This window comes from Anser brachyrhynchus (genome assembly GCF_964034855.1).
Source record: "Anser brachyrhynchus genome assembly, chromosome: 6".
Lineage (NCBI taxonomy): Eukaryota > Metazoa > Chordata > Aves > Anseriformes > Anatidae > Anser > Anser brachyrhynchus.
In genome coordinates this window covers 8,271,454-8,289,990 of record NC_137700.1, presented here as the reverse complement: position 1 = coordinate 8,289,990, position 18,537 = coordinate 8,271,454, and the positions used below count along the sequence as shown (strand labels likewise).

Sequence of the window (18,537 nt, the reverse complement as noted above, 5' to 3'; positions counted from 1 at the left end):
AATTCAAACTTAAAATGAGAGAAAATATCACATATTATTTTCCTGGAATACTGAAAGTAGGTACCAACTTTCCACACAAGATTAAAGGTTCAGTATATACTAGTGGAATCTCTGCTGATAGGAGCCAGTGAAGCTTTTCTTTCAGTTTGGTGGCAAAGGATTTACAATACTAGGGATGCTAGCAACCAAAGATCCACTTGCACCAATTACTTTTCACCATAAAATGTTCTGTAAATCAATATGTTACTGTTAGAGAAATGTGTGACACTCTCAACTTCTACTTTTAGTACTTGTGCAGGAAATAATCACAGTTCAGGTGGCATATGAGTATTCTGTATTCCAGAACTAGCAAAGAAATCTGGTGACTTGGTCATTGCTATGGTAACTATACTTCTGTAGCGAACATTGAAGTAAATAGGTACATAAAACATGTATAAGTTGTCACTATGTAAGTTACTGCTGCCCTGGAGCTGCAATAATTTGCTTCCTTTAAAGTACTTAAATCTGGCCATAAATACTTGGTATCTCACAATGTCCTATTATTTCAGGAAGATGACAAGGCTCTTCTTACATAATATACTGCAAACACACAAGCAGATTGATTTATCAAGAAAAGAACTTTCAGGAGAAGTAATCCATTGGCCTGTAAGTAGCCAACTATGAATGAGCTTCTAGCTTGATGAAGGAAACTACACCCAGGCTCTTATGTACCAAGGCAAGGTTGATCCATTGTGTAAAGTTTGAAAGGGTAAGCTTATTTCTCCACCTCTGACAAATACAGAGTCATTTTTGTGTAGAAAGCTCCATCTTTTTCTCTCAAGTCTTTCCCTTACTCTTTTGTTTCCTCTTCTCCTCACATAATCCACCAATGGCAGAGATATGGAATTAAGAAAAGTCCAGTCTGCATACTGTCCTCCTTTAGCAGAAGGGTTTTGCTCTCCTTTCATGCTCATCATCAAATAAAATCTTTGGCATAGGGAAGTCCTCCTTTTGTCTCTAGCCGAGCAAACAGTACAATTTTTATTTTTTTTCATACACAGACTAATTTTGGAACAGTTAAGTGCAAGCTGCCACATAGTGATGATGAACTGATACTCGGAGAAGGAAATGAACAGATGTCTTCCAATTTAGACCAGGACTGCAATGCTGCTGACCATATAACCCAGTCTACACATGTTACAAAGTGAAGACAGGCACTAATGAGGTCCTGTGGATCCCTTGGGATCATTTCCTTGGTTAGATTACTTGCATGGCTTGGAAGACTCATATGAAAGAGGTCTTCCCTGAAAGAAAGGGGATAGTGTTTTGTGACTGCTGAATTATATAATATAAAATGGATTCAGATGGTCATAAAAACTGGAAGGCCTACACAGTCACCACAGATAAGTCATCAAACATAAACCAATGCATGTCCTGTGACTGGACAAGTATCTCAGAATAAGGCTGCTGCAAAGGAAAAAAATGGTGATAATTGTATTTTATGTATGAGGAGAAAACATCCACCTTAATATATCACTGATGTTCTGGTCATGTTTCTATAGCCAATACTAAGTTGTAGTTTTCACTTAAAGCAGAGATTTGACCTATGTTTACTGTGAGAAATACTGTATGAAGAGCTAAAACGCTTTGAACCTACTTTCTGAGTTTACAGGTACTTAATTTATAAGTCCACTGGCAACTGGGTCCTTTACCACAGATGTCAGCATAAGCTGTATCCCAAATGATTTAATAAACATGACATAAGCAATTTTTTTTGAAATTTGACATTTGGGCTATATTTAAAGATGGAAATTTGAGCAAATTATTGATGATTTATCTAATTAAATCTAGCAGGACTACAGCAGGGCAGGTAACTCTAATAACAGATTACTAAAACATTAGAGGTAATACTTACCTGCCAGTCTTTGCCTAATGGTTTTATAGATTACAAAAAAATATCAGTGGGAAAGAAGCTCAAGCATTGTGTTTTGTTTTGTTTTTACTTTGAGATTAACTCTCTCAAACAAAATCCCTCTTTAAAGACCATGTGGCCACACCTTCTTGGGCCTGTTCTTTAAAATACTCCCCATACCTCTGCTGCCTTTGCTCTGCTGCACAGAGGGAACCTGACACAGAAGTTACAAGTCTGAAAAGGAGAGACCAGGGAGTAATGACTCCCCCTCCCTGTGGTAGTAAATTCCTAGATCAACTCAGTCTGTGATGTGCAACTTTACATGAATATAACTTTGAAAATGAACACCTTAAGAGCCTGATTCATCGTTAATACTCTCATTTCATTTTGTTGCTCTGCTGACAGGAAAGGTACACAAGCATGGGTTAACAGGTTGGTGTACTGTGGCTTTTTTTTATCCTCTGTTTCCTGGGGAGCCAGTTCCAGTGCCCTACAACCCTCTCAGTGGCTCAGTTTATATTTATAAATCTGTTTTTAGTAGTAAACATCAATACAAAATGATTTAAGGTCGATACTACTTGAAAGACAATTTTTGCATGGCTGCTCCTTGGGTTTCTTGTTTGGAGTCCACATACAAACATACAAAACAAAACAAAAAAACACAAACCCTAGTAATAATCCAGGACTAAAATCTACACGAGTCATTGTCTCCCTATGTGCTGGTGTGGCCTTACCTTGAGTACTGTGTGTTTTGGGCACTACAGTATGAAAAGGACATAAAACTATTAGAGAGTGTCCAAAGGAGAGCTATGAAGATGGGGAAGGGCCCAGAGGGCAAGACGTATGAGGAGCAGCAGAGGTCCCTTGGTTTGTTCAGCCCCGAGCAGAGCAGGCTGAGGGGAGGCCTCATGGCGGCCTGCAGCTCCCTCACGAGGGGAGCGGAGGGGCAGGCGCTGAGCTCTGCTCTCTGAGGACAGCGACAGGACCTGAGGGAACAGCATGGAGCTGTGACAGGGGAGGGTCAGGCTGGGGGTTAGGGAAAGGTTCTTCACCCAGAGGGTGGTCAGGCACTGGGACAGGCTTCCCAGGGCAGTGGTCACGGCACTGAGCCTGCCAGAGGTCAAGAAGCTTTTGGATATCGCTCTCAGATACATGGTTTAATTTTTAGGTACTCCTGTGAGTACCAGAGGTAGGACTCAATGATCCTTGTGGGTCCCTTCCAACTCAGGATATTCTGTGATTCTAGATACATCAGGTCAATATAGAGTTAAATTCAGGGTATGATCCAATAACTTAACTATTAAAAACTGCAAGCATGCTATAAGAATTCTGTAATCTATAAACATGAGTATAAACTCAGGGTTAAGTTTATATTGAAAAAAATCAATCACATTAAGATAAAAAATAGACAAGCAAGTTACTCATACATTAACTCCCACCTGTAGTAATACCATGAACAAAAACATACATGAAAAACATCCCACATGTCCTGAAAGTCTAATTCTCAGCTAATCCAGTACCACAAATGTTAAAATATTTAAGTCATAAAAATAGTTATTAAGTACTTTTACTACAGGGTACCCTATTATTACTATTCTTAATAGTAGGAGTGTGAAGACACCTCCCTAAGACACAGCTATTTCTTGGCTCTTCTGTGCTGACAGAGGACCAAGTTAACAAAGAGCAACTTACTTCTCACGAATCTTGCAACACACAAGCGCTAAAGTGACAATACAGGCAAGCCAAACACCCTTTTCCATTGAAATTTTGCACAAGACTTAGGCATAACACAGTTAAAAATGAGTATGCATTCTTAGCACACAATCTTTTACTCTCTTCTACTAGAATTGAAGTTGTTTTAAAACATGCAGACTACTATTAAAAGTTGCTGGAAGTATTCATGCAGAAAGCTGAAAAGATTGACAGTGAATTTTTACTTATATAGCAAAGACTAATTTGTATTTTACGCTGTTTCAGCAGTCTTTGACTGTTTTCTTCAAAATCACTGGCTCAGTGGCACCATATGGAGCATGTTGAACTTAGGATACCAAGAATGTGTCCAAGATATATCTCACTCCAGTGTGTTAAAACATTCCACCCTGCAGCTGTCATTATAGGAATATAATTCATACTCTAAAGTTTAAAGAAAAACAGTGTAACTTACGATGCTTGCAAAAATACAAGACTTTTTTTGGTTCCAAGTAATGGTCAGTAAATGGAGAACAGTTAATCTTCCATACTGCTTTCTTAAATATTCAAAATTTTGACTGCTTTTATGATATTTAAGACTGAAGAGCAAAAGATAAGGATGCAAAATAATCACTGAAAAAAAAAACACGTAATGAAGGATCTTGTATAGCATAATCATTGCCTTTTTCTTTTCCATTAATTGCATTTCTTTTAAAAATTGATATATGAGACTATGGGGCAGAAACCTTAGCTGCTACTTTTGACAATGACACCAATCGAGTGTATCATCATTGTTATGACATTTCACCTCTCTCCAGTCCTTTCTTGTCTATTTTTTTGTCTGTTATCTCTATTTGAAATGTAAGTTTCTTTGAACAGTACATGTCTCTTACTCTGTTTTGTATAGTGTATAGTACTCCAAACACCTTTTATAAAGTTAACTGCTGTAACAGTAAGGGTAGGAGATAGGCAAGAAAAAAACACCGACATACTTTCTTAGAAAAGCTATCTTGGGATGTACATATTACTCAAATGGTCAATTCACTGCCAAGTAATGCAAGTTGCCTTAGAAAAGGATCCATGTAATCATTTGACCATGTCAACTCATGATATATTCTGTATATGATGTGTTTCACAGGAAAACTTAGAAATATTTTAGGGAATTTAAAAAAAATTATTGATACCATTTTTCATATGCCTTTGTCTGTAAAGTCAGGAAATTGTATGAGGCTCAGAGGAAAATGTTTTAGAAAATTTTTAAGGTTATCCCATAATAGCTTCTGATAAATGGTAAACTCATACGTAAGGCTTAATATCCTGGAGGCCTTCAAGGGCAGGCAGTAAGTTCTGTGTGTCTTGCTGGCAAGCTGGGGATCTCCCCTCTCCAATATTGTCAGTCTTCCATTTACAGCCATCCAAGGACCAAAGATATTGATGTGGGCCTGAACACTGCATACCTTATGCCCCTAGTCAGTATAATAATAGGGAGGCATTTCATATTTGCAGGGAGATTATTGTGAGCAGGAAGATGGAAAGGGTTTTCAGGAGACGGCTTATTACAGAAAGATGGCTACTTGGGGTAGTTCAGAGCATAGAAGCTGTCTGTGTTGAGAGAGAATAGTAACTATGCTCAGTAATAAGTACTACCGAAGACCTTGTTATGCTTTCCACTGAGACAGGCAACATAAGATCCATGGAAGTGGTTGTAAAATGTGGAACTAAAATAGGAAAACATTACATAGTTATACCAAATTTACATCTCAGGTTGTTGCTGGGTATGACGTGTTTGACTTCAGAAAAATGGAATGTAAGAAATAAGTAAAAGAAAAAAATATGTACTTAAGGAAATGTTATGAAAAGGTAAATATCACAGCATATTATGATCTTGATTTAAATCAGTTATATGGTTTGGGCAGATTATTATAGACAAAATTAGTTACATTTCAAACAATTTGCACAGAAAGTTGGATACATTTCAAATTTACTCTTGAGAATTTTATCTACACAAAGTATAATTTTTCTTACTCATTATCCTGAACAAGAATTTATTGCAAGAGGTCTTATTAACAGATGAACAAACAGTAACACTGAAAACAGTTGTTCAAATCTAATTAAAAAAAATCATTAGAAAACTTTCCACATGTGGCATAAATTGTAAAATGAGAGAGTTCTAATTATCTGGGTAATCTCCTCTTGAAAGAAATATCTTTGCTCAAGGACCACTGTAGTGGCTAAAATGAATGAATCAGATCAACTATCTATCTAGACCAGGACCCTGTCTGGAAAAAATCTCAGCTCCGATGTTGGAAAGAAAGTTGAAAGAAAACTTGTAATGAAATATTTACAGAAAAGTTCAGTTTCATTTAAGCTCTCATTAAAGAGTTGGCTATTACTGTGAAAAGTGAAAGTTAGATGCTATTTACTGTGGACAGTCATATTGTCTAGTTATCCAATTTTCTGCATCCATATAACATTCAAGATCATTATTAAATATATACACTGAATGTATATATTTTAAAATAGAAAAATTAGGAGGTTTGCTATGTGTTTAATTACACCAGATACTATTCTAGAAATTGTTACCTTGAATAACAGCCAAAAGAATGTCTCTGTAATTTACTCCTGAATTAAGCATCTTCCTGGTATGATAACATTCCTTGCTAACCTATTAGATATTCTTCTCTCACTTTAAACCTGTCCAAATGCCTTCTGAAGTAACAAACTTCTGTTAATTTATGTTGCAGTATTCTATGCAATGCACTTTTAAGTTCCAACTAACAAAAAAGATAAACCCTTACTTAAGAAGAGTAGAGGTGAAGGTTGATTAGAAAGAAATAATTGACATCTAACTTCCTACAAAAACAACTCTATTAGAGGTGGTGCAAAATGAATATGTATGCTTTGAATTAAGTCTGTTACAAGGAAGAAAAAAACACACCTTATAATTCTTAATCTCATTATATTACATGAAAAGATGACTTTGGGATGACTTACCTCGTCGCTTTCATGCGATGGTGTACTCTAAATAATAGGTCCACCTCCCACCAGTTCTACCTTTTAGAATACTCATGCATCTGTCCACCTACCTCTCAGATAATGCACATTGAGACACAGGCTACAATTGGCAGCATGAGGCTATGTCTTTCTTCAGTTCTTTTCACCAAATTAGATTCCAGGAGAAGTAAATTTGGTTCCAGATGATGAGTGATTTTTTTTGAGCAGTTAGATTCAGTAGTTTGACTCATTATCATAATTCCCTTATACCAAGATGCAGCTCTATCCAAATCTGGCAGTTCCTTTGATGTTCAAATCGAATGCAAAGTGTTTGGCAACTGTATGTACAGAATTTAACTTGACTGATCCATTTATCTGAAACTGGTACGTGTCCAAGACCACTCACAGATGTATCTACTGGTCTAGTAGAAATTCCAATGAGAGGAAAAAGGCATGTTAATCATAGGTGTCCCAAACTGGCATATATACAAAATGCTGTGTGTTAAGAACTTCTGACTGCCCGCCCACATAGGTCATACTTCTTCCCCCCAAAATTTAAGAAAAACCTTCAGGTGCACTGACAGAGGAACATACCTGCAATTCCCTGAAATTTTAGAAAATTTTCCAATTCCAGGAAGCTCACTTCCTATTTTTTTGACGACTCTTTGAAACTCTACTTAGAAAACAATAAAATATTTTTGCAGCCCTTAGGTATATTTACGACCCATTGTGTGTTTCATAATTTAGTGCATGCTCAACATTCCTTTTAATCACATCTATAGGAGTTACAAATTGTTTTAATTGTATAAAGAGGTTTAAATAATAAAAATGCTCAGTATTAACAACTCCGGTATCTTAATTCTAAATCCTAAATTAATTCAAAATTACAATATAGAGTTTAATCAATAAACAACAGTTTAGCAGAAGAAAGTTCTAAATGCCTTCTACGTATAATATCAATGCATGAAGGAAAAATCTTTTTATGTTGTTTACTTATACATAACACCTTTTCAATAGTCTTAAATAAAACATCCCATGGGTTACATTTCTTCCTATCAAATGTACAAACAGTAGAAATCCTAGTAACAGAAGATTATATAACTGGATAGAAATTAGAAAAAGAGGGTTTAAATGTCTAGTTTTGCTCTTCTTCATTGAAGAAAGTCAGAAAAATGTAACTACTGAATAGCTGTGCAATCAGATTAAAACTCTCTTGACAGAATAAAAATATTATTTGAGCTATATGAACAAGTTGAAGGAAAGTGTTGATAAAGAAAGATAACAAAAGAAATGAGGTTTAAACAGTAGCTTTGAAAAAAAGTGCTATGTAATAGTACGGAAAAATATGTTAATGTAATAAAGACATTGCCAATTCTATTCCTAAACACCCAAAGTTTGTTTTCAAGATTATTTCCTTATACAACTTTAAAAAAATTAAAAAGAGCTGTTCTTATCCAGTTTCAACATGCTTTTGTACAACTATACATGCACCTATTTTCCTTAAGCAGCTTCAATATTAAAATAATTAAATGAAAGATTTACTCTCATACAGACTGAACAACACACTTATCTTTATTCTCTGCATTTATTTTATTATTGCATACTTTCTTGAAAAAAATAGTAGTGTAAAGATTTGCCCTATTGTCCAGTTATAAAATATCTTTCCCTGCAGAACTGTCAAACTAGCTATGTATACAATTCTACACTGCTGGATAGGCAACAGATGTTAAATGACGGCTAACCACAGGAGTAATACCAAGAGCGGTATTAAATAGTTCTCCAAGGAACTTTTTAGTCTGCATGAAGGTGCCATACTGATGACTCCACCTGTGACACCAGAGGTCATAGGGGTGCATAAAACCTCTGGAAACTGCAGAGATACTACACAACTCATGACAGAGGAATGGAAAAGGCTGCAACATCAAGCACACAAAGTAAGCAAACACCAGCAAAAGGCCTGTGCAACATTAAGGTGAACTCACAGTGAATTTTTTAAGATAAAATTGAAATTACATGATTTCATATTGTTTTTATAGGCATCTAACTCCTTGGCTAATATGTGGACTACTGAGCCGTAGTGACTTATATACTGTACACCACCTATCCAACATACTAATTTTCACTAGAAACATTATTTTCCAAATGATCTCCTGGATATTTCTGCAACACTCACTGTTCTTTTACAATTAACTTTGTAACTCAGCAAGATGGGATGCTATCCTCACTGTGTATTTGAGAAAGTGAGACATAAATAGATAAAGCTTAAAAACTTGGAAGTATCAGATTATTTTACGTAACAGTTGGGAAACCTGAGGATTGACTTTTGGGAGTACTCATATAATTTTATACATAATTAGTCAAAGTAGAGCTCCCATTATAGTTATGATGCTAAAAACGTTAGTATATTAGGTTTCACCATGTGTATCTCAGAAATAAGAAATATACAATTATTGGCAATCTTGACTATTTTGGCTTAAAAAAATTATTACTTAAGCCTCAGCCAGAAGTTTCTGACAGCAAAGAATTCAGTTCTTCAGAGATCTGTCTAAGAAACTAGTTTGTAAAACCAGTTCATGTACTGTATGACTTTTAGCTTCTTCAGCTAATGAGGCAGAGGCGAATTATGTATTCTTCCATCTCCCATTCAAAAAAAAAAAAAAGCTTACAGAAACGTAAGCTGAGTTACTGAGTTTCATCAACTCAGTCCGTGCTACAAGTATTTTTGTATTATACTCCACTGTATTTTTGCAACTTAAATTCTAGATGTAATGTGGTGGTTTCCTGTGATGTAGGATGTTCCGGACAGTAGAATATTAATCTGTCAGTGAATGTGAGCATATAAATTGCAATATTAAATTTTAAATATAATCTGCATTATCATAAAAATTAAAATTATTTTAAAAGTAAGTGAGTTTTAAGTTGTCTGAAGAAATACTACATACAGTAGAAAACACCTGTGTGAGACTTAAGGCTGAAAGTGTTCCTGCTTTTTGATCCTTTTGTGATTACAGCAGCAAAAGGAGATTTGACACATTGAGATTTTAGCATGAAAGAATACACCATTTGTATTTAATCAGCATATCTGGTTCTTGTGCTTGTCATACCACTAGGACAAGGCATAGAGTCAGTTTCCAGCTAAAAGCACTCTTCCTTAAAGAATAATTTAAAAGCAAGACCGAGTTTAGAGCAGCCTCCAGACCTCCCTACAATACACGATCACAGGGTTTTGAACAAAGAAGGATACATAGTCACGGCTATCTCCTTGACTATTCTTTCCTTTTATTCTCTTTGAAGTACTCTTTGCTCAGACTCAAATTTGTAAACACAAAAAGCATCAATACATAGTCCTTAGGCAAATATAAGTTCTTTTATGTAATAACCTCTGTCCAAGAACTTTATAGCTATACCTCAACTTATCCATGTATAGTAAGATGCAACCAAATACCTGTAGATAAAACTATATTGAGCGGCAGCATATATAACATTAAATCGGGATTAAAAAGGATACTGCTGTAAATATTGTACTGCAGAAATCAAATCTTTAAGTCAGACAATGCACCCAACTGTGTTTTTTTGCTGTTTTTCTTAGAAGACATTACAGACTACCATTACAGACTGGTTAGATCAGACAAAACGGAGAGGTTATCAAGCTCTCTCCTTCAAAGTCCTCTGCACCACCATGTATTAATCTCTCATCTAGTTGGATCTAATGATCATGTTAAGGGTGGTAAGGGAGTGAGTATGGGCAGGTGAGAGAGATCAGCCCTTTCTGCATCTGTTCACATCCAGGTAGGATCAAGCATAACGTGGAATGGCATCTTAAATGCAGCCCTACAACCCACTGTACATCTCAATGATTCTTTGTTGGCTTTAAGAGGCTTTAGCATGACCTAACAATGCTCTGAATTGCAAACTGGCTGCATCCACTCCAAAATGGCCTTGAAATGTGGAGTCACAGAACAGACCTCAGATGGGTTGGAAAACAAAATCCAGTATTTTGGATCCAAATGTCTTTTACCAAAATTAAAAATATTTTACTTGCTAAGTTATCTGCAAATATCCCCGTGAAATTGAACTGTTTTGAATTGGTACTGATTTAAAGAAGTTTTTATGAACATTTCTGTCTTTATTCTTCTACTCCTTATCAGTGGTATTACCAAATTTTATTCATATCTTTATTTTTGCAGCTCTTATATTACATATTTGCTTTTTGCCCTGGTATTGTGATTATTGAAAATGCATGCATTTCCCCTTTAAAAGGTTTTCAGAGGTGTGTGTTAATTGTACTCTACAAACTGAAAGCCAAATCCTGCAGTCTTTTCCTTTGGACAGGTGAGTTTTTTCCTAAATATATTCAGCAGCTGACAACATTTCAGGACACTATCAGAAGAAAAAAGTTAGAACTCTATTTTGTTTGTTCCTGGATCTACTATTGACTTGCTGTATGACCTTGGTCATGTAACCTCTCAACTGTCCACCTGTAAAACAGAGACAAGACTACGCACCCACCATCTTGGTTTATTCTGAGCTTTAACGTTTATGAAGTGTTATGAGATGCTCTGGGAAGCGCTACAAAGCGAAAAGGGTTATCAGTCATCGGCAGTAAAACACAAGCTGCTGAAATATGGTAAAATCTGCCTTCCCTTGTCACAGGACGTGTTTGGTCTTGATCTGCATTCTGTACAGTATTCGTAATCTTACAAGTGTCTCAACACTGCATAGCATAAGGAAGGATAAATATCCCTAAGCATTCTGAGAGACTACCAGAAAATATTTCTGGTTTGAAGAAGTGAAGCCTGTTGTAAAGTACATGCTTCTCTTCTAAATACCTGGTTGTTTTCCATAACGGGAAAAAAGAAAGCCATTTTTGAGACAGGATTCCTAAATTACTTAAATAGGTAGACATTAGCTGAAAGCAGCACTAAATATCAATTTAAATACTTGGCTCTCAATTTTCCTTTCATTCATAATGTACTAGGTAAACTACACTAAAATAATTACTTGCTTATTACTCATGAATTTCAGTGCAGCAGCTGAGACAATGTAGATAAATAAGATGATTAATTGAAACAGAATGAATCACAACAAAATATGTTGTTGTGTAAGGTATGATTAACTCCACAGTGATTCATATCATTTCAAATAACAGGGCTTTTATCAATGACGGCTGCAAGGTTGGGAAATGATTTAAAAGCATTTCATCTTAGAGAGCCACTGCAGTTCACAAGGAAGGGGTGGGGAAAAGAGAGGGAGAAGCAGATTCAGTGTCTGCAGCTGAAATAGCCTTGGGCTGTTTCAGCATCCTTCCCACTGCACATATTTACAGCGTGCCACTGACATTATCAACCTCTCTTGTACTAGAGACCTTCTAATTTTTCAATTGGCCACAGTTTATTAGATATTCCAATACTGAGAAAGTACCGGCATACTTAATTCTGTGAATTAAGCAGCAATATTACAATGCCATAGCTTTCCTATAATTGAAAATGAAGTATCTACACCAGGAATAAGTGTCAAAATTCTACAAAGACAGCAAAGAAAAATGCTATTTATTTTTCCTCCGTTCAAAATTACAATTTTTAATTTTCAGACTCCCTCCAAAGACTTTGCAGTAGTCTCAAATGTAGGATTTATAAAAAGAAACCTCCATCTGTTTACAGCAGTTTAGAAAAGCAAACACAAGCAGCAGTTGACCTTAAAAAACTCTACCTGCTAAAACAGAAGAGGAGATGTCTCCTTACAAATTTTTTTTCCCATGTGGATTTAATAAACTGGGTCGGAATATCTGACTATGGTTTTTAACTGAACTGCAAACTCCCCATAAGGGAATGTGCAAGTCTCACTGTCTCACTCAGACTATGAAATGAAGATAATTACCCTCACCAGTGGGGCAAGTTTCTGAAAACCTCTGAAAGCATAATGAAATGGAAAGTACTGACATATTTATTGAAATGCAAAACATTGACACTCAATTCATTTAAGATAATACTTCTGAAAACTTAAATCAGAATGGAAAATGATTTAGAAGCTGAATGTAAAAGTGGAATTCACAAGGAAGATAGCTTACAAACAACCACTGGCTGAAAGTAACTCCTCAATATCCATCAGTTTCTGAAAGCTGAAGAATTAAAGAATTAAGGTATCTTAAGAGCTCTTTAAATGCATGCAAGTTAACTGTTCAGTAAAATGAGCCTCCTTGAGATGCATAGTTTCAATCCAAACACAATTTAGTGTTTGCCTTCTACTGGATAATTTCAAACATTCAAAAATAATTGTAAATGCTTACTTGAAATTAATTACAGAAACAATTTTGTGATATTTATGACACGACCAGCCATTCTTTGCTATATTCCTCTCTCCTTGGTTCTGCCTGATATGGAAGAACAGATTGAAACGTTTGCTTCCCTTTCCTCACTCATCAAAAGTCAAACTGTATTTCCCTTCCTCCACATACCAAATTATACCTGCCACCTGATTTTCTCCCGTCTCTCATCTCTTAATCATTTCCTTGGAAACAGACACGTCACCAGTTTGAAAAGGCATGCAGTCCGCGTGGTAAATGATCTGCTAGGTGTATGAACAGTAGCAATTAGATTGGTGTAAATTCAGATCAATTCAATTACACCATTGTGAATGCACACCAGTTGAAAAAGAATCACCATGCGGCTCGTTTACCTTACAAAGGCTGTTACATCTTGTTCTTGTGAGCTGTGGGCAGATTCCAAAACCAATCCTGTCCCAGGTGATAATCCAGCACAGTTTATAGACAGGACTGAGTTTTGCCCAAATATCATATTGTAATGTTATATACTAAAGTATGTGCAGTGAAAGTTGTTTACAAACATGCATTATAAGTTACATGAAATATGGAATAGACTAATTTATTTGGAAACTGTCATTTAGGTGTAAATCCTAGAGTGCTGAAAACAGTTTTATGCCAGAAAAATCCATTCACTCCTACAGTTAAGGAAAGCACAAAACTACAGACTACAAGATGAAACTGGGAGAATGTTAACCACTGTTATCTGTTTTAAAGAGTTTATCAGTTTTAGTGACTGTTAATCAGCCATTAAAGTGAATTTCCCATGTCATTAAGGAGACTTGCCTTTATAAAGGCTTATAAAGGTTCACAAAGACTTTATTTAAAATACATATATTTGTGGGGATGTTTATGTTAGTATTTGATACCTCACTTGAAAGCATTTTAAATTAATGAAACAAAATGTGCCATTTCAGTGTAATTATAAGCTGAAATGATGACAAGACCTGTTTGATATCTTATTGCATACAAAGGCCCCCATCTTTTTAAAGATCAGGATTCATAATTCCAGAATCATCACTAAAGCTATTGTCATCACTTGCTAAAACAGATGTCTTGCACACAACTTTCTCTCTTTTCAGCACGTTTGCTGTCACACCAGCATCAATTTCCCAAACAGCTAGCAGAAGCATCTGTCTTTGCAGAATTCAGTTTACATTCCTGTAATTAATTTGTTCAGAGACTGTGTGTTTAGAAGTTACAGCTCTTTACACTAGAGAGGAAGATCTCATTTCCAAGATCTGTGATATTATTTTTGTTTATTCCACTGCTTAAAAAAATCCACGATTTCTATTCTCCATATCCTCCTTAACTTTTACTGATTGTTGCACACTATGTACAAGCTATATTGCTTGGTTATGTGTTTTATTGTAAAGCAGTAGATGAGGAGCTCAGCACGTCTGTAATTCTGAAGTTTCTAAATTTTAAAATTTCTCAGTGGTATCCTGACTGCACGTAGGAAGACAACCCAGAATATCTTTACCACATCAATACATTAATAAATATTCCTCTCTGAGTTGTGAATGACTGCCATATGTGGGGATGAATCATATGAAAGCTTTGTAGAGTCCCTTGAATTCTGAAGAACTCCAACAAAAAGAAACTGCTATCCCCAGCTACATATTCCACAACACAGAACCTTTCCCACCAGAAGAAGTCCCTTCCCTGAAAAAAAGCTACTGTAACTTACATCTTTTGGGGAGACTAGAAATAGGAGTGCATGTTCCTGTGGCCATTACTTACTTCTCTATGGATTCTCTGATGAAAATAAAGTAGGACAGAAGTGTTGCTTTCTGGGTTGACCCTGTTGCAAAGTGCATCAGAGACAGTAAGTTTTAGCCCTAACTGAGAAAGTGGTCTAGAAAAGAAATAGATGCAAATTTTGTCTCCTGTACTTGCCTGGTAATTGCTGCACAGGAAACATTGCACAATTTTATGTAGGGATGTAATTTTAAAGGCTTTCACTCCTTTGACCATTCAGTTACTTTAAGTTTCTTTGAGTTGTAAAATATGTATTCTAAGGTGAGCTTCTACAGACGAATTAAGCAGCAACTTGTGACAAAGCAGTTATCATCAGGAGATAATTGACCTTATTTGAGAGTTAAGAATCCTGAGGCAAAGTAGAGTGTGCTTAATCCTGGCAGGTTAATTATCCAGTGATTATGGTAGCTTGGAAGGTATTATTGTTAAGAATCATTTGCAAAATGACACTATTAAAAAAACTTAATTTAATAAAAATTAAAAGCAATGACAATAATCAAGTTCTCCAGTCATGTATTGCTAGATAATAACTGCAGAATGGCCCTAATTGGTTAGCAGCAATGAACATGTAATTATTCCTATTCTGAATGTTCTGTACTAAATTTATTACATGAAGTACAGTTAATAAGTATCAAAATCCAAGGCAAGATGTTTGGCTAGTCATAAAAGGGATTTAAAACAATGATTAAAACACCACCGGTCATTGAGCTAATGCTGAAACTGATAAATGTATTGAGTTGTTATCACGATATTCAATGTCTCCATCGCAGTTAAGGGTATGCTGGCATTTACATTCTGAACTAGAACATTTATTCCAAGAGGTTTATAACTTGCCCATTTTAATTACCATCTGGCTGAAACTTGAAATAACCAATCTCCATTCAGATGTAAATTTTTTAGTAGAAGATGTAATTTAAAATCACTTCGCCAATTGTTTTTAGTTTAGGAATGGCAGTAATTTGGAATTTTGCTGTTCTTGGATGTTTTTTATATTACTCTAAAAAAAATAAACAGCTCAGTGATTAACAATCAAATTGTATTGGTCTATAATGTGGAGTGAAGATAAACATAAAGAAGAATAAAAACCATGTCTGAGTCTATTGTTTGTACTAATAAAAAGCAATGACACAACTTAGTATGTCTTGCTTATATGTTAACTTACTCACTTTAAGTATTTAACTAAACTTGCAAAAATGATGGAATACATAGCAAAAAGCAAAAGGAAATCACAGTAAATGGGCAAAATTTTAGTGTTGACTAGCTGGGGAGGTTCATTCCCCATCAAGGCATACATAAACACAAAGTCCTGAATGTACTTGCAGATGAAATAAATATAGGAACAATAAACAAAGAAGGAAGCTACCAGAATGCAGAACATGTCAGAGTACGCTTCTCTTGAGTTTTATAACTATTCTTTACCACAAACCATATGCAGAGAGCAGGAAGACTGACAATCACAAGATACAGCAGCTACTATAAATTGGAAGTATACTGTGCCAAGAGTGTGGTTTCAAGTCACACAGAATGACAAGAGAATAAACCACTGTGAATATCATTTCAACATCTCAAAAGTAGCAATGTCCAGCTTATATAGTGGAAAACAGAGACTAAAAGATGACCAGGGTTTTAACTGATAGGAAAAGTATACCATGAAAGGCTGGTACTCCGGAGTGTTTACATATGGTACAGACAAGTCTAAGGATGGTCACTTAAGCTTAAATAGTGTCTTTTACCCTGAAAGACAACAGGACGCTTCAGAAATTATACAAAGAAAATTCAGGGAATATTTCACACTTTAATATGCACAACAATCCTACACAGTATTTTATGACAGCAGGTGAAAAATACCATAGCAAACTCAAATGGCAGGGGAAATTAAGGTAGACTGAATATAATTTCCAAAACTGGAATGTTGCCAGTATAGTGGACTATTGCTTACAAAGCATGCAAATATACAAGTAGTACCAATCTATGTTTTATCTTCTGAGAAACAGTACCTTATGAACTCCTGTGATATGAATTCTCCTAATAGGTCAATGGGACAATATCTATATAGAAGACCAGCAATATTTAATCCCCGAAGTTACTCTGAACCTCTTCCACCCAAATATTGACTAGACTTGGTCTACCTAATTTGTGAGACCTGACTTTTTTTTTCTTTAGAATACGCTACTATGAAATCCAAATGCTCAGTAGCATCTTTGTAAGGACTGTATTGCAAAAGACTTAATTAAAGCAAAAATTGGCAATAGCAGCAAAATGTCCAGAAAACACCACTTCTATATTGCTAGCTACAGTTATTTTTTTTTTCTTATCCTACTGCATCTAAACACATTACCATATTCTCCATTTTAAAAATACTTCTTTAGGTACTGTATTTGTAATAATGCTAGGCCCTAACTGGTAGATGCAGAAACTGTGTAAAAATTGATTTGTGTTGGTGGAACTCTGTGTCACAATCAGGAATAACCACTAACAGGAATGAGTAACTTTTCCATAATTTTCCAGTACTAACGTAGTAATCTTGAGAGACATGCCAACACTTCATTTAGGTATATCACACTTTCAAAGATTTATTTATCTACTTAACCATTTTGTGCCGAGCAAACTAATATTTAAAAGCACTTTCTGAAGTGGAAAAAATCAAAAAGTGATAGCACTACAATGAGTGAAATCTGAATTCTGCTGGTCTATTACCAGGGACTTCCAGGCAGAATTTCATGCAATCTGTTTCCCAACTGTTGCATAGCAAAGATAAGCCTTCCTTAGATGCACCACCAGTCTATCTACCATAAAAATCAATGAGAGCCTTCTAAACCAATTAAATGTTTTTTAGCTTTCTCCTACCACTTCTCCCCAAAGATTCTACTTCATCACCGAAAATGGTATCAAGAATAGGAGTATGCGTATGGAAACAAGTTGCAGCACTTCAGCAGCTCTGCAGTGGCCCTTCATATTTTTTTCTTCCAACAGAGATTTAACTGCTGGGTGAGCACATCATGCATACAGGCAGCTATTAGGAAACGGCCAATGTGTTGGACATTTCCTCTTTTAATCTAGAGTAACTTGTTCATGTGTTGCCACACTAAAACAAGCAAGTTGCAAACCTCTGACAGGTCAAGTTACACATTTGACATCAACTGAAATTTCACAGTCCAGTGACTGCGGATTTCATTCTCTACTGACACCTCAGATGGTGACTTTCTCTCTCTATGTAAAGGAAAACCAAAAAGCAGGCTTCTAGACACAAACAAGCAGGTGCAAGAGATGCAAATACTTTTTAAGACTCACCGTCTCATTTCCAAAAAGGACGTCAACGTAGGGCATGACTTTCATCATAGGCTCTTTGTAGAACTGGCTAATAAACGGTGCAGAAAGATTCAAGCTGAAGATCTTGTTGTTTGCAGAAGCCTGAGTAGCCACTTTTAATACTGCTTCTGGTGAAACTGTCAGGAAGAATCCCTGCAAACATCCAAACATACAAATGATTTTTAATAGTTTCAAATCAGGAACCACATTAAGTATGCTGCTTCTGTAAGGTCTCTCCAACCCAACTTTTCTGTCATATATATGCACAGATATACAAACAAACAAAAAACTATGGCTAAAAGCTGCCTTTCCATTAAGAAATTACAGAAGTGACAAAGAATCTGCATATGCTGAGAATGACAACGCTCTAAAATTAAACATAACCCACTACTTCTGCACTGTATGTTGTTTCCTTTTCCATGGCAGCTAAGACTAGTGTTTGTATTTTAAAAGGTGCTACATTATAATTCTAAATGGCCCTTTATATAACAACAGTCAATAAGACTGCACTGCTTAATTCCAATGTCCAATAAGATGGCTTACACACAGCTAGGAGATGAATGAAATCCCTTGC

At 35.7% G+C, this 18,537-nt stretch overlaps 1 protein-coding gene across 3 annotated transcripts in view; it reads right to left on the bottom strand.

Annotated features, from left to right (window-relative positions):
* ADK (adenosine kinase) overlaps positions 1-18,537 on the bottom strand; it is a 293,154-nt gene that overhangs the window by 59,363 nt on the left and 215,254 nt on the right. For all 3 annotated transcript variants that reach the window (XM_080598116.1, XM_080598115.1, XM_080598117.1), the window contains exon 7: positions 17,946-18,116. In XM_080598116.1, coding sequence (XP_080454242.1) covers positions 17,946-18,116 — 171 coding nt within the window. The remainder of the gene's footprint in view (positions 1-17,945; positions 18,117-18,537) is intronic.